Consider the following 18431-nt stretch of genomic DNA (forward strand, 5'->3'; position numbering starts at 1 on the left):
CGATGGGATCCCTCAACTGCGCACGCTCGCCTGCGCCCACCGCCTTCCCCAGCAGACCCACGCTTCTCGCTGGCTTCTCTCCCAATCTCGATATATTATCTTCATTTTTATCAAGAAAGGGGGAAGGGGAGGGGTTTTTCCCCCCCAGGGGACAAAGCCATTCAAGGTTCGCGCCTGATTTCTGGAGAGACCTTAACACATCTTCAATTTTTCACGAAGCAGTCCTCCGGGTAACATTAGTCCAAATAAACGCTGCGAACGCTCTGGTTTACGCTGACTGTGCCCGTTTCACTGTTCCGGCTGCGCAGGGCCGGAGGGGAGCCGGGCGGTTTTACCGGCTTATTTTACTGAAGTTTCAGCCACACCAGCCTCACGTTACGGTTTCCTGGTACAGCAGAATATCACGGCCCTGGCACAAACCACGCCAGCGTAACCATGCCTGTCCTGGGGCATGGGCTGCTCTGCTCATCCGCACCCGTTCAACGTGTCCAGTGAGACCTCAGGACATGGCTGAGAGGGGAGTGCCAAGCGGGAGACCTCCGTTGCGGCGTGGCCACAAGCCAGCAGCTGTTACGCTGAAGAGCTGTTCTACAGCAGTTTCTGAACGCGCGGGCAGCCTTTGCTACCGACAACGCGAATTAGCAGTTAGGGCAAACTCACGTACCGGCCGAAAGTAAATGCCTAACCCTAAAGCTGGAGGCTGCTCAAGCCCCGTCCAAGCAGAGGGGTGAACTTCACGCGGCCGTTCCCACCTCCAGGAGACAGGGAAAAGAGCAAAAGGCAAAATCACAGGGGAGGTTTGGGGTGCAAACGCCTCCAGCTGGGCTTGAGCAGACCCCCACGGCAGTTCCCACCGGACTCTCTCACGCCGCCGAGAAGTGGCAGGGTCAGTCCCAACGGCGCGGAGCTCTACCGCTCCGGTCCTGGTCCTTCACTCGGGGTCCCGCATCCGTCCCGCGTCACAGAGGATGCTCTCGCCCACGGCCAGAGCCGGTCCCGGCAGCCACCCTCGCCGCATCTGGAGGGCCACGCGCGCTGCGGAGGAAACTCTGAGCCAGAGGAAGGTTTGCAGCCTGCCCGGCGCTGGCAAAGCCCTCCATCCACAACGCTCCCCAGGAAAAAGCCCAGAGAGGAAACCTGACGCGGAACAGATGGGAAACGCTCTCATGGGACGGCAAAGAAACCGAAGACATCCCCCAGCAGCACTCCAGGTTCATAACGCAGACAGCGGAGAGCAAGAAGGGGAAAACCGCCTTTTGAAAGGGTCAGAGGTTTCCCTTTCACAAGAGTTGAAGTGGGACGCCCAAACTGGGTGGCAGAAGCAGACTGCAGGATTTTAGGAAAGTTACTGGCCGGTTGCAGGAGAGCGGGCGGGAGGCGCAGAGACAGCACCATCCCTGGGTCAGGCGGAACACGTGTGGGATGAGGGCAGCACGTCACGCTGCGGCTCGGTTTCAAATACAAGCGAGAACTTGGAAAAATCCCCTTGCCAAGCCACACAGTCCACCTGCCCTCTCGCTGCCGTCGCTCTTGGAAGAGGGGACCGGGGCCGAGCAGCGCACGAGAGCAGAGGTAGAGGGAACGGGCACAAACGTGACCATCAGCAGTTCCATCTCAGCCCGAGGAGGGACTTCTCTCCCGTGCGGGCGGCAGAGCACTGGCAGAGGGGAGGGGGGGAGTCTCCCCCTCTAGAGCCATTCCAAACCCGCCTGGAGGTGTCCTGTGCCACTGCTAGAGGTGCCCCTGCTCTGGCGGGGGGTGGCACTGGGGGGTTCCAGAGGGCCCTTCCCACCCAGACCGGTCTGGGATGCCGAGAACCGAGTGCAGCTCCTCGCAGAGGACTCGAGGAGGTCTCGCTCACTCCTGGGGACCTGCAGCCCTCGAGCACGGCGCTGACCCCAGCTGCAGGGCTGGCACAGACTCCGCAGCCTCCAGTTCCCACCTCTCCATCCGTACAGCCCAACCGGCGGCTGAACCAAGCTCTCACCTGGCAGCGACGCAGCAAACCACGGGACAGCCGCAACCCCTGTCCCTTCCCAGACCACATGAAACACGTCCTGGTGGGTCCTGAGAGGCTGCGCCTGGGGAGCTCGCGCGCTCCGGCATTAGCAACTATCTATTTACAGAATCGGCATTAGCACCTCTGCCCGAGGCTGATCGAAGTGCGGTCAAATATGGGTAAAGGAGCAGAAAGGCAGCTGCTCGTGGAGGAGCCGGGAGGAAAGCTGCTGCCTCGGAGCAGCGCTGCGGGAGCGGGACAGCAGCGGACCGGCAACCACAGACCTGCAAGAGCAGCACATACCTCGGTAAAGCAGCAGTGCAGGAAACTCGAGAATAAAAATAGCTGCCTCAGCCTCACTGAAAAAAAATACAAAGAACCCCCCCCCCCCCCCCCGCTACACACACAGAAACCAAACAATGCAGATGTGGTTTGCAGAAAGGGGAAAAGGCAACTCAGCAAGCGGCAGCTCGCTGCCTGCTCCCAGCCCCAGCCCCGCGACGCACGGCATGGCGCGGCAGGGGAACCCACCCCCAGCCCGACTGCCAAAAAAAAAAAAAGTACACCACCGCCTCCACCACCTCCTCCCAGCTCCAGGTCTTGTCCTGCTGCCACGTCCCATCGCCACCACCCCACCTGCCCACTGCTCTGGGGGTGGTGGGAGTCACCAGCGGGCTCCCCGAGGGGTGGGAAATGAAATGCTCTGCCCACCCCAGCACACGCGAGGACAGCCATCCCGTGAGCATCCATCGGGGACCGGGCACCAGGCCCCCGGCAGCCCTCAGCCTTCCCCAGCGCGTTGGGGAGCACAGAGGGGACAGCGGTACCCACACAAAATAAGCCGAAATGAACCCTCCATGCCCCCCCCCTCGACATCCAGCAATAAGATCGGAAAGGACAAGAATCAGTTTTACGCAAACAACAGATCACCAACTGCTCGAAGGGTATGGTTTAATCTCTGTTTAGATTAATCTGATTAGGGGGGATATAACAACGCGAGCTCAGGCTCCCTTCCCCGCTACCTTCGGGCACCGGGACTCAATATCAAGGCAGATATTCCACCGAGAGCTACTGCCCGCGGCTTGATGCAGAGGAATTCCTGCGTTGAGACTCCAATAACGATAAAATCTCATTCTCCGGGAGGGCCCTGCGCTCCCCAGGAACGGCGGACGCCGGGCGGACACCGGGTGTGGGTTTACCGTTTCTTGAAGCGCTCTGGACATCGGGGGCAGTCGGTGCCGCTGGCGTGGGGGGGTCTGGGTCGGCGCTACCCTGACTCACCGCTCTGCCTTTTGTCACCGCGAAGGTGACAAAACCCATTCGTGGTGGCCAGGACAGCGCGTGCAAAAGGAGTCTGCACTGGACAGCTCTTGCTCAAGGGGTGCTGCACCTCCGCCGCTCGCGGGGGTGAATCCTCTTCCCCCTTCTCACGGGGCGCCACAGTGATGGGGAGTGTGGTACCCGCTGGGCAGAGACGGGAGCGAACGCCATCGGCAGGAGATGGGCAGTTCTTTCGTCCAAACCCCGGGGCCATCAGGCAGCTGCCGGGGGAGCTGGAGCTTAATTAAGGGTAGTGCTAATCCAGTAAGTGCACCTCCTCAGCTTACAGGGGCACCAGAGGACACTCCTCGGACTCGTCTCTTGTTTTACCCGAGTTACCGCTCACATCCTGCAGCCCCTTCCTGAGTTTCTTGGAAGTCACCGCCTGACTCGTCCCAAGGTCAAAGAAAACAAAGCCACCTTTGATGTACAAACAGCTCAAACCCCAAAAGTCGTCTGTTCCCCCCCCCCCTCCCCCAAGACCGCTAATTCTCCGTTTGCAGATCAGGTCAGGATGGCAACAGGCTGTGCAGAGCAGCCCCAGACCTGCCGCGGGGACGGGAACGGAGCTCTGTCCCCGTCCCACGAGGAGGGCCACGCGCCATCACCACCACCTTTTTACCAATCCAGAGGATTTTTCCCGCTGCTCAGCAGCGGCTTTTACAGAGAGCCCCAATTTTAAGAGCCCCGTCCCCCGGAGGGCGCAGGGACGGAGGGGGGCGCGCAGCCCCGGGCTGGCAGCAAAGCCGCAGGGAGACAGACGGTTCCCGTGAAGGGCAAATGCAATTTTTAAGTGATGCGCAGCACCAGCCGGAGCCGCGTTTACGGCTCAGTCATGGCCCAGGAGCTGCCGTACTATCTGCGGGTGCTGCCAGCCGAAATCATCGCATTGCCATGGCAACCGCATCCCATGCCCCGGGCATGCTAATAACGCTTGGGAGAAGACGAGTCCCCAGCAGCAGCAGCCGCTGGATGCGGGGATGGGGAGGGGGGGGAGCCCCAATCACCGCGAGGGCTGGACACGGAGAAATTCAGCCCCGCGGAGCTCAGAGAAACCGAAAAGCCATGGATGCAGGGGGAAAAAAAAAAAAATAAAATCAAAAGTAATCTGAAGGGCAGCTAAGAGCACTGCTTCTTGCATTTATGGGAACACCGCGGCCGCAGCCTGGCCAGGGAGAGGAAGAGATCGCCATAGCCCGCACAGACGAAGCTAGAATTAGGTTTCCGCTTCTGTGAGATATTGAGGAAACCTCCCGAGGGTTTGAGGCAGCTTTTAACTCAGCCTCGAGCCCCTGCAGGCTGCCGTTCGCAGGCGGGAGTAATCCGTCCGTCTGCGCTCGGCGTAGGACGAAAGGCGCAAGGCGAGTGTCTTCCCCTAAGATTAGGCATCGTTTTTCTCCCCAGCTGGCGAGATCTGCCCCAGAGAGGGGCGGCGTCTCAGTCCTCGGGGAATTTCAGGCCGGGGGTGCCCGACTGCAGCAGCAGCGACAGCCCCCCCCCCACCGCCTCCAGCGCCTCCCCCTGCCCAGGCAGCGCAGACGCCCGGACCCCTGCCCCGCACACCGGCGAGGGGAAAACCATCTCCTCTGCATGAGCATCAGCCACAGCAATAGTCAGCAATAAATTAAATCTTAACGAGAAGGCAGCGAGTGAACTGCCTTGGGTTGGGAGCGCGGGAGGCAGCCTGTGCGTGGGAACGGGGCGCCCGCGGCGAGGACGGGCTCGTCCCTCCCCGCGTGGGGTGGTCTCGCGGCGGAGCAGACCCGGTTCTCCCCTTTCTCAGCCTCAAAAGCCGCGGATGGAAGCGGAGCTGTGGGTCCTCACCGCCCTCCCCCAGCCGGCACCGTAAATAGGTCTTGGCTGGGGAAGAAGGGAAGGGGGAGGGTGTGTGTTGCCCAACCTGCCCGGCTCTTTCAGAAGCAGCGTGAGCGACACACGCCAAAACCACCCCTGCAATTACCGAACAGCCGCCCTCGCCAACAGGCACCAGAGCCCAAGGCTTCCACAGCTGGAACCAGCAGGAATTTCGGCGCCCACCGCAGCAGCATCCCCGCAGCACCGAGCCTGAGGTCCGCGGAGGAAGAGGCTTTCTGGCGGCCGCTGCGGGAGCCGTCACGCTGCATCCCGCCTGGCCACCGCCAGCGGGTCCCCGGCCAGCGTCACACTCGCGCACTCCCCTAAGACGCGCGCACCCTCCCCGCTGCCCTTCGCTCCCTCCCTCTGCTGCAGAAACACTCGTTTCCTAAGTCAGTGCAACAGGTAGAGGACCACGCAGGGAATAAAAGTCACGTTAAGGGGAGATGGAGCCCTGAAGGGCCGTTTGGAAACCCCTCCGGGCTCCCACGGCTTCAGGCACAAGCAGCGGAGAAGACAAACGGGGGGAAGCGGCTCCAAACCATCCCTCTTCTGACAAACTGCAAGGAAATAATTAGTCCCACGCACCCTTGGATGTGACATTTGTGTAAAGTCTGCTGCTAAGTAATAGCTATTCAGGCAAAACCAGTAACCTTTCAAGAACAAATGGGAGCCAGGGAAAAAAAAAAAAAACCCAAACAAAAACCACAGCGGTGCGAGCTGCCCGCAGGGAGGTGCCCCTGGTTCACGTCCCTGGGTGATGCTACAACAAGGTCCAAACGCTTTGCTCGTGCGTTGGTAGGAGCATCACAGTGTTTTCCCCCGCCTGAGCGTACGGGGATGCAGGCGGGTGACGCGGGAAGGCAGCCGCGTTTCGGTGGGTCTCGGGGACCCACCCGGTGGTCCACGGCTTTGGCGATGCTGCGGCAGCCGAGGAGGGTGCAGAGCCCAGGCGGGTGGGTGCACGCCGAGCCCTCGGCATCCCCGCGAGCTGCTCCATCAGCCAGGCAGACAGGGATTATTTTAATGACCGACGGAGAGGAGCCCGCCGGTCTGGAGGGCAGAGCCGCCAGACGGCCGGGGGATCGGCCTCGCGCTTCGGGGTCTCTCCTCGCAGCCGCTGCTGGCACCCGTCCTCCTCCTGATTAGAGTCGAACAAATGGCACAGGCGGGATCCCTCCCCCTGCCCCAGCCCCCGCCGCGGGGGGCTGCTGTCAGATTAAGCGAAGCGGCACGCGAGTATGTGGGGCAGAGGGACACGTGATGGAGCGAAGGCTCGGCGGCGGCATCGCATCCTTGCCCGGGGCTGGCAGAAGGAAAAAATACCCCCCTTTAATCTGCAGCTCCGCAGGACCTCGGGGGATTACACCCGTCAGGGGAGATGCTGAGAAAAGCCACCCCGGATTTCACACGCTGCAGAAAGTAATGGAACAGCCGGCTAAGGCGAGGAGGAGGAAGAGGAGGAGGAGGAGGGCGATGGCAGAGGCAGCCCCGCTGGCAGAGGTCCCCCCTCCCTGGGGACAGACAGCCCCAGCGGTTCGGTCGCTGCGCCGCAGCAGTACCTCCAGCCCGGCAGAAGCCATCCACGGAGCGGGCGGCTGCTCGCCAGCCTTGAAAAACCCATAAAAAAAACCCCAGTGCGCACAGTTCCTCCAAAAAAAGGAGCTTTACAGCCCACAAGATGACCCTGCGTCCGAGCCCTCGGCCAGATACCCCAGTGAGGCCACACTGGTCCCGCCACGGATGAGGCTTTTTTTGTTGCACGGCTAAATCAGGTCAATGGAGTCTCCTCCAGCCAGCCAGAGCCCGTCCAGCTCCCGCATTAGGAGTTGTCCGAGTGCGGCAATAGTGAGACAGATGAAAGTTCACCCCCGCTGCTCGCGGGGTGAGGATCTGTGCGTCTCCCAGCCCTTCCCCAGCAGCTCTGCCTTCTCCCCAGCATCACTACGGACACCCTCGCGCAGCCACGGCAGAAAGAGCTCCGCTGGTTCGCTTCAGGAGCCACCAGCAATAGCTGCGTGGCCAAAGGCAAGGCTAAGGCGGGATGCTCCTCCAGCAGGGACGTTAGAAAGCAAACCCAGACCCTCCTCCCGTATACTGACCACATTCAGCCCCACACCAGCATCTCGGCACCAGCTCCCTCACGACCCGTAAGTTAGACAAGACCCAGCAGCGTTTTCACCTTCCCAGACCCAGAGCAGCAGCACAAAGGCTGCGACAGCATCTCAACTCCTGACCGACGTGACCCTCCAATCACTCGCAACCCCATCATGTCCCAGTCCGGCCCTAAAAGCAGGTTTTGCCCTCAAGAGGTGCCTTCCTGGGAAGCTGAGTTAAGCGCCAGCGCTTGAACTTCTGCTGTCGGAGCTTTGCACGAGCTGGAAACAGAGCTGAGCTTCTCCAATAAAGAGACTGGTGGGACCCATCTGTAAAATCTCATTCAAGTGCATCATGGCACCATCCAGCTGTTGTACAAGGCGACAACCGATGCCGGTCCGTCAGCTACGGGACCCAGACTTGGCATCTTCAGCACGACTCAAACACACGGCTGTTCCCACGGCAAGGCTAGATCGCACCCCGGATCACGTGCGAGATGACTGAGCGGGCAGAAGAGCCTCTCTAGCTCAACGCGTTGCCTGTACTCAATACAGGCGGCTCTAAAGCGACTGCTTTTGGCAGACTTGTCCGGCAAGCAGCGGCGCAGACTTTAGCGCGGGATGCAAATACACCGTTGTTCCCTTCCCCACCCACAAACCTGCACCTCCGGGAGGTGACAGTCACCTCTGTGCAGCTGCAACGAGGGCTTCGGGAAAGAAGAGTTAAACAAAGGAAGCAATAGGCTCTGCTCTGCCAAAAGGCTCTCAAGTTCACATCCTGCTTTTCAAAGAGTTGCTGATTCTTGGGGACAAGCTTAAAAAAAATAAACTGGGTTTTTTGGGGGGGGTTGTGGTGTTTTTTTTGTTGTTGTTTTTGGGTTTTAACAATAAAAGCAGCACCACGCCGCTTTGCAGAGGGTTTGCGAACTCCCTACTCCAAAACGAGCGGGCTGCGGAGAGAGATCTTCGGTTCCTCCCAGCATTTGCAGGGAGAGGCTGCCAAAATGGCTGGGCCAGCCCTCCACGTGTGCAGCTGCTGCCTTCTCCCAGCATCTGCTCGCAGCCCGCCTCCGCCCCAAAAACAAAACTGGCTTTGCATAACGTAACTCAGAGCACAACTTTGTAGGACACCCGTTTTCTCAAAGACTCTCCCATCGCCCACCCAGCGCACCGGCGCCAGGCTAGCACAGGGCTGGAGGAGGCAGGAGACGCGGAACGTGGGGCCGGACCCACAGATGCTTTGGGTTGTGCACACACAGGGGCATCACTGGCTTAAACCATCTCCAGCCACAGAGAAGAGGGAACCACCACGGATGGGGTGGAGGAGGGCAGCAGAGGATCCTGCAGGAGGATTTGGGATTTCCAGGAGGAAGAGCATCAGCTGTGAGAGGTCTCCCCATCAAACCCTGATATATGGAGAGCACTCAGAGCGAGTCATCCCCAAATACTTTGGAAACCAGAGGCTCCACCCCAAAGAGGATTCGTTAACATTCGCAGCCTTCCAACCATTAAATCACAGCATTACTCAGGAGAACTTTCCCACACGCCGTATCCCCTCTGCCCCACAGACGATGGGTCAGTGAGCCCTTCCCCACACGCAGAGGTGAAGCGGAGGTACCCTGTGCCCCCCCCCCCCCCCCCCCCCCAGCTCCTCAAAGCCACGTGCGCTGGGGGTCCGTGTCCCCCCCCCCAGCAGCATACGGGGACGGCAGCTTTCACTGACGCCACGACAAACAGCAGAGTCTGTTGGGAGCTCCGCGGCACGCAAAGTGTGCGCACCAAGACAGAGAGGCAGTTCTTCTCATCCAGAAACCCGGCACAAATAAAAGCACGGGATAAACACCTGGACTCCATCCCAGCGGCACAGTTGTTCCTCTTTCCCTTCCTGCCCCCCCCCACGCCCCCCCAAACTTGGAAGATCGCTTTATTAACGTAGTAGGCTGCTACCAGATGGAGCGGGGAGGGATGCCAAGAACAGATCACTGGCTCCTTGCGAAGCTCAGAGCCGCTCACTAACTTTTTCCAAGCAAGGAGTTAGCCCAGAGGTATTGGGCCGCTTGCTCCGCATGGAAAGGCAAGGATATAAACGGCGAGAAATCTGCCGGGGAGGTTTTTGGGCTCATCACCAGGAATTAAAGGTTTTACAGCTCCCGTTCAGAGCGGCCGTGCCGCAGTAAGGCGAGGTGCTGGGGCTAGGTAAGGCAGGGAAGAGGAATGTCAGCCCCGAGATCCCGATTTCCCAGGACACATCCCGCGGGACATATCGGCACGGCACGCACGCCACCGCCGCGCCGGGTGTGGTGTCTCTGCAAAGAGCTCCTTGAGGGAAAGCTGAAGTCACGCAAGTACGGCAGATGGAGGGAGTGGGGACCCTGCTGACACACCTACGTAAGATATTTCTGGCAGGCTTGCTTAGCCTTTAGCCCCTTTTTGGGGAAGAAAGGAGAGAAAAAAAAAAATAAAATAAATGGCAGTTTAGGGGATGTGGAGACGCAGCAGCACCGCGATTTCCTTCTGCTCTGGGATGGTGCAGCAGCTACAGCCAAGGTGAGCAGAGGGTCTCGGTGGGCAGCAGCATCTCCTGCCCGCTCAGACAAAGGATGCTGCGCGTCAGGCCAGGCTGCCTCGCCTCGCAGAGGGGAGGAGGGACTGCGGAGCAAGTAGGCCATTAACCTCCTGCCAGCCAGGCTGCAGCAGGAAGGAAAAAAAAAAAATAATAAAGAAGATATAATAATCCAGCGCCATGGGGTGTGCAGGCAGCAGAGACAGCCCCTCCGACCAGCGCTGCGGCGGCAGGGGATGCACACGCAGCCAGGGCTTTCCAAACACAGCTGCATCCAGCAGGGAAAGGGCTCCAGCGCGAGTTTAGGCAAACCCATGGCTGCGAGGCAAAGCCGAGCCGCGGGTCCCGTCTGGGTGTCCTCAAGGGAGCGGAGCAGAACAGCCCTGTAGCCAAGAGAGGCAGAAAAGGAGCCTCTCGCCCAGGACGCTGCTCCTTCTCCCCACCTCGGCGCAGCGTTCGCCGGCGCCTCTCCGCGTTTCAAGCGGCAGCGCTGCCCGGGGATGTCTCTGGAGATGTTTCCGGCTCCCCAGACCGAATATACAGCTGGGAACCCACAGGCAGGATTTTTCAAGGCACAGATTTGTGCCGCACACTGAGCCACCGCCGAGGCAAAGCACGGAGCTGAAGGAGGGGGATCAGAGCCCCACTGCTGCGGGTACCACCTCCGTTTGGGACCCCCGTCCCCGCTGCCCAGCATCGGCCCTGGCAGCTGCAGCACACAGCTCTGTCATCCCTCCCGCAAGAAATTAAAGCCCATATGTAACGCATTATTTGGGAGCAGCCGCTGGTCCCCTTGAGCTCACACAGCGTCCCTTCACCTGCAGGATGTTCCCCTGCATATTGCCCTTCCTCCACTTCCACCTCTCCCAGTTCAAAGCGCTCACGTAAAGAGATGAGCCCAGCCTTGAATCCCGCTCCCAGCAAGCGACCAGTCACCCCAGTACCCAGCTGAAGTAAAAAAAAGAGGAACGGTGGGGAGGGTGGAGGCGGTCACGTCTGCCACCACAGCACGTTCCCAACGCCGACGGGCATCGGGAGGGCAGAGCTCAACCAGCCACCGGCTCGAAAGGCTTCACGCAGATTTATTGCTGGGGCAGTGTCAGAGCGGGAGGAAGCCCAACCCTCTTCCTCCTGCTCTCTTGAAGAAAGAAACTCAGGAATTTGGCAGAAGGCCACGGCTCGAACAGAGGAGACCCTGTGCTAAGGCATGTTCAGAAAAGCAGCCTCTTCCCTGCCAGGGTAAACGTTGCTTTTCCACCCCCTTCTCGGGGGACAGATGTTGCCCCTCCGCTCCCGACACCGGCAAAAGCTCTTCGGGAAGGGGGTGGGCATCTTCAGGGTGTCCTTTGCCAGACACACTCACCTCACCTGGACTCCAGGGGCACCAGCTGAGAAGGAACCAAACCCTGGTCCTCCGGTGGCACCTTCCCTTCGCCCCGGGTCGGGGTCCACATGGGGTCCCACACAGCCTCCACCGGCAAACGAGGGGCCGGCAGTTGCCACAGGCGGTTCTCAGCTGCTCTCACGCCACTTTGCGTGGCCAGGCAAAGCGGGAAGAACATTTAATGATGGTTTCTGTGCACAGTTTGAACATCCCGGGCTGCCCCGGGTCAGCGGCGAGGCAGATGCTGCCTCTCCTCCAGGGAGGCTGTGAAAGGGTTAAGACAGCAAAGCAGCATCAAAGGCAGCTCTCAGCAGAGGGGGTTGAGAAACTGAGATGGGTCGAGGTTGCGCAGACTCCTTGGAATCTCAGGAATTTCCCATTATTATCCCATTTCCCTTCTAGCAGCCTGGAGGGAGAGAGCACAAGAAGAGGACCATCCCTCCGGTGGGCACAGCCCCCGGGCAAGGCTCTGCCAGGGCTGGTGCCAGGGTGCCCGCCGTCCAGAGAAGAAGCCTTTGGTTCAGGGCACTAAGAGGAGCTCTGGGTCTCCTCTCTCGCAGCTCTCTCCAAACGCAGGACCCGAGCTCACAGGTCCCGGGCTCGCTGGACCACCGTCGCGGCAGGTTGAGAGACCGGCACAGTCCACAAACAGGTATCCCCTCGCCAACGCTCCTCCCTGCCTCACTCCACAGGTTTCCCCCTCATACTACTCCAGGAAGGTCCCAGTTCCACCTCAGAAGCTGCAGCTCTAATAGCGCTGTCGGCCCCCGTATAACCAGACAACCGAGAGCTCTTTGCCACGCTCCACACGATGGCCACCCCGTGTGTCAGGCGAGACCCCGAGACACTAGCCAAGACCCGAATGCCACAAGTCTCACCCCAGTTCAACAGAAGCTTTTATCATGACTTGTCCAAGGTTGTCATCATCAACACCAGCAACAACCAGCCTATGGAGGAGCCAAGGAGCGGGGAGGTTTTGCTGAGGCACCACATGGCTGATGGTCTCACCATGGCTGATGGTCTCACCGCTTCTCCTTCCTACTCCTCTCAGACATTAATAGGGTAATTCCCATCTTACAAGGGTGTTGTCCGGATTAATGTTTTTAAAGTACCCTGCGAACGGCCCACACCGTACAAGTGCTAAGTAGCATTATGTTATCTATTTCTCCTTCTAAGAACTGTTAATGTATAAGCAGCAGCTGCAAAAGTCTTCTTGCAAAGCCGCTTTACAGACATTAAGAAACACGTCAGGTACATCGAGCTCAGTGCTGCCCTACGGGCTGAGCAGGGACCAGTGTCCACAGCCCTCCGCGCGCCGCTGTTGCCTAATTAAGGGTCCTTCTTAGTAAGAATTAAGAAGAAAAACGGGGGGGGCGATGAACATCCACCATTCGGACGTGGCCCGAAAGACGCAGGAAGGCGCGTTTATGTGCGGCACAGGCAGCAGCTCCGGTTGTACCCCACTCCGCCTGCGCCCCCCCCACGCTGCTCGGGGAGAAGGGTCGCACTGTTCAAGCTGTATTTACCTTCAGGTGCGTTTACCTTCGTAACACCCCGGGCAAGTGCCTGGAGATCGGGGTGGCCCTTGGCCACCAGCCCAGGCTGCAGCGAGACCCGTGTCCCTCACTGCCTCGCACCCCCACTTCCCAAAGGGCATTTCTCCTCTCCCCAAACACCCACATGCAGTTGGGGCGGTACAAACACCTTTTTATTTCCCCTTCTTTAAGGGGATATAGATTAAGATCAGCTCCATGTAAACGCCTGCCCGAATTTGAATTTTAGTCCCTTTTTGCCTCCCCGAGCTGGCGAGCAGCCACCAGCTGGCATTTCAGCCTGGAAAACGCTGGTTTATTACCGGCGTTAATTGGCCGGTGTGACCCCTCCTGCCAGGGCTTCACGTGCACCCCCGGAAAATGCCGCGGAGCAGTGGGGAAAGACAGTTTCTGCGGAGTTCGGGGTTCCCCCCAACTCTCGTTTCAGGGTGGGAGGAGCGGTGCTCGGGAAGGAGGAGGGTCCAGCAAACCCCACAGCACCCCCCAGGCCCGGCGCTTTCCCGGTGGCAGCGGAGACTTACGCATTGCAGTACGGCTTCTTCTCGTAGCCCTTGTAGTTTTTCATGTTTAGGGTCATCTTGCAGGTCTCGCAGTGGAAACATGCTTTATGCCAGAACTGGAAACAGAGACAAGAGAGTCGTTAACACGAGTGACTGCCAAAACAGGGCCACGTCCCACTAGAACCGCACAACTCCAACGCGCGGCTCCTCCAGCCTCGAGATGTCCGTGACGGCATCCATGACCCCTGCAAAGCCCAGGGGACAGGCAATATTCTTCCTAGTTTAGGATACAAATAAATCCCCCCCAACGCCTCTTATCTCAAGAGAGCAGCGACGTTTGTGACCTGCGTTAGAGGAGCACCTTGCTGCCTCGTCTCCGGGCCAGGAATTCGCTTGGCTCAGCCAAATGCGGGACAGGAGAAGACTCCTACTATGAAGGAGGTACGACACAAAGCCCCGAGAGCAGCGGGACCATCCGCAGAGTTCACAGCTGCGGTTTGCAGCCTTCAAAGTTGCTGCTCTAGGGGTTTTTTGCTGATGTTAGCCAGGAGATAGCCAGAAGAGCAGGTCAGGTGAGGCTGCGGAGACATGGAGCCAAGGAAACACAGACAGAGAAGAAAAGGTTCTCCGGAGGAGCGGACAGTCCGACGGAGTCGGCTCCGCGGTCCTCATCGCAGATACCACCCTCCTGCCCGCGCCTTTGGTGGTTAATCCCCAACGCCACAAACCCCACAGCCCCAGAGGACGCGGGATCTCCCCAAGCACACCTCAGCCCCCTCTCCCCATGGTGGGGCTGCCAAGAGCTACGCCTGCTCTCGCCAGGGCTGCGGCCTGACACGGCGCGGGGGAGACGGCAAGGAGAAGGGGAGCCGCCAGCCTGACCCTTTGGTGAAGGCAGGTTTTTTTGCCTCCTCTCCCCCACACCTCCTGCACCAGCAGCCGCTGGCGGACCCCGCAGCCCACCCGAGGTCTGGGACCCCAACGCAGCTCTACAGCAGCGCGGTGCTGCCTTTGACCAGTGGGGCACACACAGGCTCAAGGCTAACGACGTGCCCCCCCGGAAATTCAGTTCGCCACCGTACATTACGGGTTGCAACACCTGATGAGCTCTAGAGTAGTATTTTAAGGTTGGGGTTCTTTCAAGCTACTCTTGAAGAAACTATTCCCACTTGGCATTTACGTGACCCAAGTGGCTTTCGCAGCTGGAAGAAGCCCTACAAGAAAAGCTCAGAGCTGCTCCCAAACAACTCCACGCAGACCACGGGTGACACCCGGCCAGCCCCCAGGCCACCGGACCGCGAGTCCCCATGGCCACAGCTGCCAGAGGAAGCACGATGGATCCGGCGCGGCTGCTCAGGGACCGGACCAGCACCGCAGAAAGGGCTGTGCAGAGGCAGGAGGGACAAGAGGGCAAGCACAGCCCAGAGCAACACCTTCTCTCGCTCCAGGTAAGGCAGGGGGTTGCCCTTCCCGCTCAGCTGAGCCCCCCCCAAACCACCCAGCACATCCAGGGAAAAGCAGCAGCGGAAAACCACATTATCAGCTCGTAACACCAAACGGATTACGGTCAACGAGCCCACAGTGTGACACGGGGACTCGGAGCCAGGCACACATTGAGCACGCAATGAGCAAACCCAGGGAGAACCGCGGGCGGCTGTCACTACGATACCCACCCTTAAGCTTTAAAAAAAAAAAAAAGTCATTTCCACCACTGCACCTACCGGCAAGAGCCAAACCCAAACCCTCGTGCCACCTACCCCCAGGTACCACACCCCGGTGCACAAACACTGCCGCCGCGCTACCAGACGATGACTCAGCCCAGAAGGACAATTTGCCTCATTTCAGTTGCTCAGAGCAACATAATTTGTTCTTTTCCTCCAGTCATACGAGTTCCTCCAGAGCTCACCGCTAACAGTGAGGCAGGGGAGAGGGGGGCTTCTCGCTGCACCAGGCGCTGCTCTGGACCCGCACCCCCCTTCCCCTCCAGCCTGCGCAGGATTATTTCGCGCCCTCCCGCCTTCCAGACACTTTAAGGACAGACAGATCAACAGCCGAGTCCCGAGTTCTTCGGGCATCTTGAAAGTTGCAGCCTCTCGGTTGAGTTAGAGCCACATTAGAGGTAATTAACAGACCCCTCCGAGCTTGCCAGCCGTTCCCAGCGCTGTGCGTAAATACCAGGGATGCCGCTGCAAATACGTAGGGATGAACCGACGGCCAACGTGACTTCAGAGCCTCTTCCTCCCAGGAAGACTTCGGCTCCCCCGAGCCAAGGACTGTCCGGCACGGCCAGCGGTCCCCGTGCCCACGGCAGCCGCCACGGCGAGCACAGCAGAAGGGACGCACTCAGGCGGCCCTCACCCCCCGCCAGAGAGCAATTATTGAACATTTTTGCCACAGTTTGCATTAAGCACCGCTCAGCAGAGGTGTTTCTGTCCTGCAGCTCTCACAAAGCGCTCTCTGCAGCCTGAGCGGGCAGCGGAGCCGCCCCGAGAGCGCGACCCCCATCCCTCCAAGCCTCGCTGCCCCTAAACTTCGTCTTACCGCCAGCCCCGGGAATCTAAACCGGCACACAAAGGAGGGCCGTGACACGGCGCTGACACGGGGGAACGACAGCTATGTAGGCTTCCAGTAACGCCGCCGCTCTCCCTCCAGCGCGGCTGCCGAGAAAGAGGACAAGTTTCAAATAGGTTTTCCGAGAAGCACGAACGCCTGCGCGTCTCGATTCCCAGCTGGAAGTGCTCGCAGCATCGGGAGGCGATCCCAGGTAGGACTGCCCGGCACAGCTCACCCCGGGTCCCCGCAGGATGTGCTCCAGCAGCAGCACGCTGCCGTCCAGGCTGTGGAGGCGCAGCCCGTGAAGCAACTTTGCCCCACAGCATCCCTCCGGCAAGCAAAGCCACCGCTCCTGGGGGCGAGCGCCGCATGGGACTCGAGGGTTAGAGGACAACACAGGGAGAGACTCCTTGGGCTGAAGGCAAATCCTTGATGGGGTTTAGTGTGCTGCAACAGCTAATTCTAACTTCTACTCATGTTCAAAAAAAAAAAAAAGTCACCTGACATCAGCTTTACGTGGGTTCAGCAGTTGCAGCTGCAACCACCAAACCCCACTGCAGCGCAGGAGATGTCACTTCCCCCGCGGAAGCCAACCACATCACCCAGCACCTCATCTGGGGAGCCGGGAGGGATGGGGGAAGGGAACGACACCCATTTCCCCAAGCCCCAGCAGGGCATTCGCCTTTTCGAGGTGACGGAGCGAGAGAAGTCCAGAGGCAAAGTCAGGGCCGGTGGAGTCTCACCCGAGCCGGAGCTGGCGGCAGCGGTCTCACTTCTCCAGCCGCCACGCTGCCCTGGGTGAAGCAGCAAGTTTTCCACGTTTGCTGTAAATCTGGGAAGGGAAACGGCCTTTCTTGATTTCACTACCAGGAGGAACCCGAGCGCAGCAGCTGCTCGGCAGCGCGGGCACCGTGAGCGTTAAAGGCAGCGCCACGCACGCTCCTCCTGCCAGAGGCCCTTCCTTATTGCCGCCCGCGGTTCCACTTCAGCCCTTGTGCAAACACCGCCAGCGCTGCCCTTTCGACTTTGCTCAGCCGTAGAGCGAAAACAGGGGGAGTGGACGGACACACAGGACACAGCCCCTTTCACAACACCGCACTTACCCGGCGCTTCTACGGGAAGCGCGTCGGCTCTTCCAGCCGCTGCCTCAACAGCCAGAAATCCCGGGAAAAATTCAGCTGGGGGGGGGGGGGGTTTGGTTGGGGGGGGAGCTGCTTGGTTAGGGGCTGCCACGCAGTAATTAGAGGTGAGTAATTAGAGCCAAAGCTAATAAGACCCCTCGAAGCAGGGGATGATGACCGCAGCCTCCCGCCTGCGCCCCGGCACACGCTCTCGGGACGCTGCCAGCTCAGAAGCAGCAGTGAACCCCCCCCCCCCCCCCGGCACTGGGGGGAAGCAACACGTCACCCCCTTCCCCTCCAGTTATCCCCAATTTGGACACTCCGCGACTACTCGGGGTCAGCACAGGCTGCGGGAGACGGAGCCGCTCCCCCACTCCCCACAAGCAGGAGGGTCTCCGGGAGCCCGAGTTCAGCTTCCAGCCGTTTCCATTTTAAGGGAAAAAAACATCATCTGTTAAAAATGCGAAGCAACAGGGTCTGCCGGGGCTCAGGAATGCCGCTGCCCCGATCCGCGCATTCTTCCAGTTACTTTTTTTAGTCCCCGCACTGGTCGCCCCGGAGGGCTGGGAAAGGGGGGAGGGGGGGGGGCTGGTTCTGAGGGGGATCCCACGGGAATCCTGCAGCGATGGGGATGGACCCGCCACCATCCCCCCCCCCCCCCCCCCCCCGCCCCAGCGCCGCCCCACGAAGTCTTCCGGGAACCTTTTTTATTTTATTTATATTGGGGAGGAAAAAAAAAAAAAATACTCAAAAAGGGAGAGTCAGCGCACCCGCGTTAGGGCGGGCGGCGCGGAGTAGAAAGACCGAGTTCTGGAACGGGGAAGTATCAATTGGGCTGGAAAATAAAAAAAAAAAAAAAGAAAAGGGGAAAAAAATAATAAAAAAAAAAGCTGGGCTAATGCAAACCAGCTGAAGCTCCCGGCGCCAGGGGAAGCGTTAACTGTTGCTTCCCATCGGCCTCCGCCGCCTTTTAATTATATATAAGGAAAAAAAAAAAAAAACAAAACCCGGATCGCTCCGGTGAAGGGCTCCCACCCGCCTCCCCCCGGTGCGGTACCGGGAGGTGCCGCCTCTCCGGTTCCCCCGCGGCTGGAAGGAACGTGGGTGGCGACCCCACGGCTCGGGGCGACCCCCCCCCTCCCGGGACCCTACCACTGGGGTGGGCAGCGTGGAGATACCCCACGGGGGAAGGGACAGAACCATCCCACCATCCCACCCAGGGGCAGCCCCACGGGAGACCTCGCAGAGCCGTGTCCCCCCCCCCCCCCCCCGGTTTTACGGGGGATCTCACCACCCCACGGGCGACCCCCCCCGCTCACCTTATCCAAGCAGTTCACCTTCTCGGTGGGATAGACGATCTTCCCACAGCGAGCGCAGTTGGGATTCATCTCTCGCGGGTGGGTGGGGGGAGAATAGATCTTTAGCAGCTCCCACCCGTGGCCACCGCTCGCCTCTGGGCCTCCGCCCGCGTCGCCGCGACCCTAAATA

The 18431-nt window shown here is 59.7% G+C and overlaps 2 protein-coding genes across 2 annotated transcripts in view; both read right to left on the bottom strand.

Moving 5' to 3' along the window:
* LASP1 (LIM and SH3 protein 1) overlaps positions 1 to 18400 on the bottom strand; it is a 33865-nt gene extending 15465 nt beyond the window's left edge. Inside the window, exons 1-2 of the mRNA XM_082494978.1 lie at positions 18263 to 18400; positions 13291 to 13385 (exon numbers count right to left, since the gene is read on the bottom strand). Of these exons, the coding sequence (XP_082351104.1) occupies positions 13291 to 13385; positions 18263 to 18331 (164 nt within the window). The 5' untranslated portion in view covers positions 18332 to 18400. The remainder of the gene's footprint in view (positions 1 to 13290; positions 13386 to 18262) is intronic.
* The window catches only part of RPL19 (ribosomal protein L19), a 389457-nt gene that overhangs the window by 93648 nt on the left and 277378 nt on the right, over positions 1 to 18431 (bottom strand). The window lies entirely within an intron of this gene.

This window comes from Vanellus vanellus (assembly GCF_965231255.1).
Source record: "Vanellus vanellus genome assembly, chromosome: 24".
In the NCBI taxonomy this organism is placed as follows: Eukaryota; Metazoa; Chordata; class Aves; order Charadriiformes; family Charadriidae; genus Vanellus; species Vanellus vanellus.